The sequence below is a fragment of the Monopterus albus genome, unplaced genomic scaffold, assembly GCF_001952655.1.
Source record: "Monopterus albus unplaced genomic scaffold, M_albus_1.0 scaffold98.1, whole genome shotgun sequence".
Lineage (NCBI taxonomy): Eukaryota > Metazoa > Chordata > Actinopteri > Synbranchiformes > Synbranchidae > Monopterus > Monopterus albus.
Genome location: NW_018127978.1, coordinates 1,429,006 through 1,435,193, shown reverse-complemented (window position 1 = coordinate 1,435,193; position 6,188 = coordinate 1,429,006). Strand labels below are relative to the sequence as shown.

The window sequence follows — 6,188 nt, the reverse complement described above, 5'->3', positions numbered from 1 at the left end:
GTTTGTCCAGAATATACACCCAGTGGCCAGTTCACTAAGCCAGTCAGTCTGATCTAACAGTAAATCCTCCTTCATGAAGGTGATGATGTGGAGGCTGCAGTTTGTGTTGCTGTTTAACTGGACTGTGTTACACTGAGAGCTGGTTCTGGTGTTTTGTTCACCCCAGTTATATCAATAAAACTAGGCTAAATAATAAATCAGCCTTTGTAGTTATTACTTTTTCTCCCTAGGGCTGCATGATTAATCGATTTGTGAGCATGACTCAGATCCCTGTGCGATCTCAGTCTCACATGACAATGATTCTCCCATGATTGCATTAGCAGGGAAATCCCTAGCATCAAACCAAGCGCTCCCTTTTTCTCGCTAAACTGCACTAACTAATAACCACAAAGTGATTTATTTCTCTCTCACTGCTGTTCGGCACTAGGTGAACAGGGCAGGCAGGGCAATGCTTAAAAAAATAGTTGCAGGGCAGCACAGAATATCTTTCACAGTGTCAAACATGTTGTATTAGTTTTTGGATCGGTCGTCATGTGATGTAGTGCCTTCCTGATGTAGGCTAATCAAGACACAGTTTGTCTTAAAAACCGATGCTTAGGTCAGAATAGTAGACAGCGGTTGGACTGAGAACATCCTTGGTTTATAGCCTGTGCACTGTAAAAGCATCCACATCAGGTCATGTAGATGAATAATTTGCTTAAAAAGAGCAGCTGAATTCAGACTAAGTCACCTGTTTTTGACTTTGGGGTTGTTTGTCTTCCACACTCTGGTGACTAAGCCCCATGTGTTAATGGAAAAGTGTATTTTCCTGCAATTAGTGAGTCCACAAGCAGATGGGAAGTGCAGGCGGACTTTAATGAAGGTGACTTCCTGCTGTGAACGGTTGGGAGGAAAGCCTGCGTTCCTGTGTGAAGGAGATATGAGAGCAGCATTGTATTAACAGGGAGCTGCCCATTAAACATCGAGCCCTGGAAGTGATCACGTCGGGCTGTATTTCAGATCGCAACACAGCCAGGCAACTGCTGCACATGTTTGTCTGACTCTGAGTCCTAAAATTGTCAGAGTGAGACTATTTCAGTGCATCTTCCTGACCACAGGAAGGCTTGTGCATAGCGCTGAGGGTGGTGACTTGACCTCAAAACAAAACATAAGCTGGCAACAGGAATAACCTGTCAATCAACCCTTACGGAAAAAAAATATATGTCCAAATATATTACGTGTGAATATATGTCGGGTTATTTTGTGTGTCTAAAATATATATTGCATTAATATATTACAATATATTGAATAATATGTAACTTATTGCCGCTTTTCATATATTGAAAAATATATTGCAAAATATGCTGCATTAATATATGACAGTATATTGAATAATACAATAAGGAATTATGGCTTTTCATATATTGAAAAATAGCTTGCAGAATATGCTGAATAATATGATGCATTAATATTTTACAGTATATTGAATAATACGTGAGGAATTGCGGCTTTTCATATATTGAAAAATATATTTATATATCGTGATGTTATGTATTCCATAATACACTTCATAATATATGGAGATACTATATTATGTATCAAAGGTACATAGCTTTAAACAAGCCGATCATTTAAACAAGGTCCAGAACAAGGGGAAAAATGATATAAAGGGTCCAAATATCCAGTCCATTATCTTATTTAACAGTCCATCTTATTTTTTTGCTTTACTTGGTGCCTTAACTCACAGATTCTTGTGTTGATTGTTTTTCTTATGTAGCACCCTTCTCACTCTACCTAGGAGGGGCACCAACTAGACGAGTTAGAATGGTGCTACACTTACATCTGATATTTTGGCCCCTGGATGATGGTTTACAACAGCATCTGTGGAACAGAACAATAACACATAATGTGTAATAAAAGACAGGAGGAATTACAACAATATCCATAATACCTACATTAAATCATGAGCTGGTTTAGCAATAGGGAATTACAAATAGTGGAAGAACAGTGGCCTTAGGGTGTCCTCCAGACACCCTCTACTAGGGCAGGTCAGCAAATTTGGGGTAAGTAGTGTGTGGTTAAGTTATTTTCACAAAGAGGTTCTGCATTTAGCTGGGGTTACACCAATGCGTATATATATATATACACCACTGGCAATAATCAATCATTGGCAGCATCGCCAAGCTAATCAAACAGCTGACTGGACATGTCTCTGTGCCTCCACTAAGAATACACAGCGTAGGCTAGAACTCTGCTAATTCCTGTGAATGGTCACAGCAGAGAGAGCAGAATGTTTTACTACTAACTGCTAACGTACAGTAGGTAACACATACTGAATTAACTAAATTATGTTAGCATGGAAGCTAGTTAGTTGACGTTATACAAAAAAGTCACAATTAAATGTTTTAATTCAGAATATAACTTTTATAATCATAAGTTTGTGTGACTAATTTTAAATTGTTCAAGGGTAGGGAGTTTAATCAAAGTGCATGATAAGATGGTTTTCGCTGTACAGGAAGAGGATGAAGTGTCCTTGGAGAAGTAACTCAAGTACAGTACTATATCTGCCGTTGTGATGTACAGGAGTGCAAGTAGAAAGCTGCATAAAATAGAAACACTCAAGTAAAGTTCAACCTCCTCAAATTAGTACATTTATGCAGTACTGGAGCAAGTGAACATACTGTAGTCACTTTCCACCACTGCACATGACAGTTGGTCGTAGCAGCAGAAGATTAAAAAAAGCTACTCCAGCTTGGGAACAGGTGAAATAATTTGGCATCAATGGTGCAGATTTCTTTGCTTGTTTTAATAAAAATTTGAGTGCAGGACTCAGGTCTGCACCCAGTAACTGGATCAGATGCAGCGATTCTGAATCTGCTCCAGAATCAGCACATAATTGAGCTAAAGTAGTGAAAACATCAGGCCGCTGAGCTCATTCCTGGCATAGCTAACAGTGACTCCTCTCTGTTAAATGCCTGAATGTTGCCTTATAAGTTAACACAGCATCAGATGCTTACCAAACTCTGTTCATTTTCTGCTCTATTTTACTGGATTATGCTCTGTTCATTTCTGTGCAGGGTGTGGTATCATGGACAATGGTTTTAGCTAAAGACAACTCTTTAATTTTTTAAATGTAAGTCAGTGATTGCATGATTTAGCTGCCTCATTTGAATTATGTGTCAAACCCTTGTTGTTGGCCCTTTAGTCATTTTTTCTTTTAGAGCAGCTACTCAACACATCATCTCCAAATGAACTTTGGGAAAAGATGTATTAAAACACAGCATCAGTTAAACTGGACCTGATCATTAATTAAACATATATTTAAAAGCAGCATTAACTCAGATTTCCCACTGTGTCTGATAACCCCAGTGACAGTGGAGAGGATGCGGTGTCTCTCAGCTGCACACCCCTCCATGACCCTCTGCTGCCTACATACAGCCCCCCTGTTGTTATTCCAGCTCCTGCACCCTGTGTTGTCAAAGTACATTTAAATAGTAGATTAAAACAATATGTAATAAAAAAAAAAACAGAATTATTACTTGGCCTCCACCAAACAGTCAAATTCCCAGGCATGGGACAGATGTGAGTACAGTGACCTCCATGACCCTCTGCTGCCTACATACAGCCCCCCTGTTGTTATTCCAGCTCCTGCACCCTGTGTTGTCAAAGTACATTTAAATAGTAGATTAAAACAATATGTAATAAAAAAAAAACAGAATTATTACTTGGCCTCCACCAAACAGTCAAATTCCCAGGCATGGGACAGATGTGAGTACAGTGACCTTTGGCCATCAAATTCTAATCAGTCTAAGTCGACACTTGTGTCATATTTGAAGAAATTCCCTCAAGGCACTCCTGAGATACTACGTTCAGGAGAATGGGCCGGACAGATGGACGGACAACCTAAAAATAGCGGCGTGGAAGCAAAATTAAATGACTGAAAACACACCTTAAAGCTCCATGAGAAGAGTCAGTGTGGGTATGACTGAGGCCTAACACATTTTCTTCCTCATAAAACATTTGCAAAATACTTTGTCCCTAAATTTTAATTCCTATACTGTTTACATCCATGCATACCAGCTTGTAGTACTGCATTGCTCATTTTGTTTCATTTACTTAAAGTTCATCTGCAACCTCAGGCAGGTTGATGTTGAACATTAAAACAAACAACACAAGTAAGGTTAACTCTGTCTAAACTGTATGTGAATCCATGGGCAGGGATGTGCACTGTTGTCTGTATGCACAAGAACAAGAAATCAAGGGACCCACAGGGCTAAACCCTGAGGATCTGTTCAGATAAAACCACAGTGACTGACAGTCAGGCTGCTCTGGATCCTCAGATCCTCTGTACTGTGTGTTGTATTTCCAGACCACATTGAGGAGCTGCAGCAGAACCTGACCCAGGCCTTCCATAAGACCGAGTCCTGCTTCAGTCTGAAGGATGCGGCTCAGAGTCAAATGCAGGCGGCTAAGAGTCAGACCAGAGCCTGCGAGTCCAACCAGCAGTACCTGCAGAAACAGCTGTAAGTGACGACGATGAACACACCTGCACTGACAACACCTCCATCCAAGTGTGTGGATTTAATCTGAAAATCATTTCACACAACAAGCTGCACGGTGTCAACAAGTTACTGAGACTGGGTTTAGATTCAACTGCTCAAGAAAACGTTACGCCTAAACACTGGATAAAAACCAGTTTTTAACGAATAAAAGCAGCGATAGTTATTCATCACCAACCCCGTCCAGAGACCAGCAGCGCCGTGAGCGTGATGTCCTCACTGTGTTGTGTGAGTCCAGACCCTGGTTCAGCTCATCGCTCTGTGCTGTAGACCTCCACTGTTGTCCACCAGTGAGCCACACCGCCGCACTGGGGGGGCAGGTCTCCTCCTCAGGGAACATGGGAGGCCATCTGTTTCCAGCACGCTGCTTTGTGCAGTGAGGAGCTGGTAGAGCAGCATGACAGAGCAGATACATGTGACTCTTACTACAGACACTGTACAAAGTGACGGCTGTTCTCAGGGTCTGGAACGGTGTTTGCGGGGGAAACTGATGTTAATACCTGAAGATACCCTGATGAGCCAGTGTCGCAGCATTTTCAGCCTTGGACAGTTGACAGTTGTGACTGGACAATCTCTCCTCTTCACTGACTGACACGTTGTTCTTTGTCTGTGTTTACAGCCACAAGTGTAAAACGGAACCTGAAACTCCTAAGGTTCCAAAGCAGACAGCAGCCCCCTCCTGCTCCACTGACGACAACAACTCTGCCTCGCCCCTCGCTGGTATTCCTGTGCTGGCGCTGCTCGTCTGCAGCGCTCTGCATCTGATAACCTGTGAGTACCGGCGCCGCCTCCGCCCATCCCAGCACACACATAATCGCTCCCACATGGTGCGAAAAGCAACACAAACCCTCTCATGCATCTCACGAGGAGGACAAAACTATAGAGACACCTGTGAATATAATGTAGTCCAGCACAACACCACCTCTAACCATGACCTCAGTAATGAACATAGAATTGAATTTATACATTTATGACAATTTCACCATAAACTGAAACATGTTAGCTTCATAAAAACAGATATTTAGGTGGAAGTGTTGCACAGAAGTAAATACAGTTGTACAGGTGTACCTAATAAAGCGGCCAGTGAGTGTATATCCAGTATAACCAGCAGACCTAGAAGTGGAGGCTGTTGTAGAAGTCATCATAGGAGAAGTTAGAATAAAAACAGAGCATTAACATTTAAAGGCCTTTTATCTGCTTATAACTATGTTACAGTCTGTTATAAAGTATTTATTATATGTTTATGTACCAATTATAAAGGTTAGATAGGAGGAGTTACAGTTATGGTACCATCATCCTCATAATCTGTCAGCAGAGCCAGACTGTGGCCTCAGTGCCTGCTGACTGAAACTATAATAGTAGGAACAGTGGTTGTATCTACACTCAACTCTGTATATAACAGTGACGTGCAGTCAGGGGAGGCAGGTGAGGCAGAGCCTCCCCTGTCAATCTTGAAAAGGAAAAAGAAAAGTTAACCATAAAATATAATAAATGTTAATATTTGTCGGCTGGTGTGTGTTGTAGGCCCTTTTGCCATTCGAATCCGATGTTAAAGGAATTTTTTCCAATAAAGAATAGCAGAATTTCCGTATGTCCCGTTCAAATACATGGAGGAGATGCGCGATGAGGCAGCACTTTGCTGTGCCTCTC

At 41.5% G+C, this 6,188-nt stretch overlaps 1 protein-coding gene across 1 annotated transcript in view; it reads left to right on the top strand.

Moving 5' to 3' along the window:
* Positions 1 to 6,188, top strand: part of LOC109965213 (uncharacterized) — an 18,344-nt gene that overhangs the window by 8,136 nt on the left and 4,020 nt on the right. Inside the window, exons 3-4 of the mRNA XM_020609063.1 lie at positions 4,349 to 4,502; positions 5,158 to 5,309. Coding sequence (XP_020464719.1) covers positions 4,349 to 4,502; positions 5,158 to 5,309 — 306 coding nt within the window. The remainder of the gene's footprint in view (positions 1 to 4,348; positions 4,503 to 5,157; positions 5,310 to 6,188) is intronic.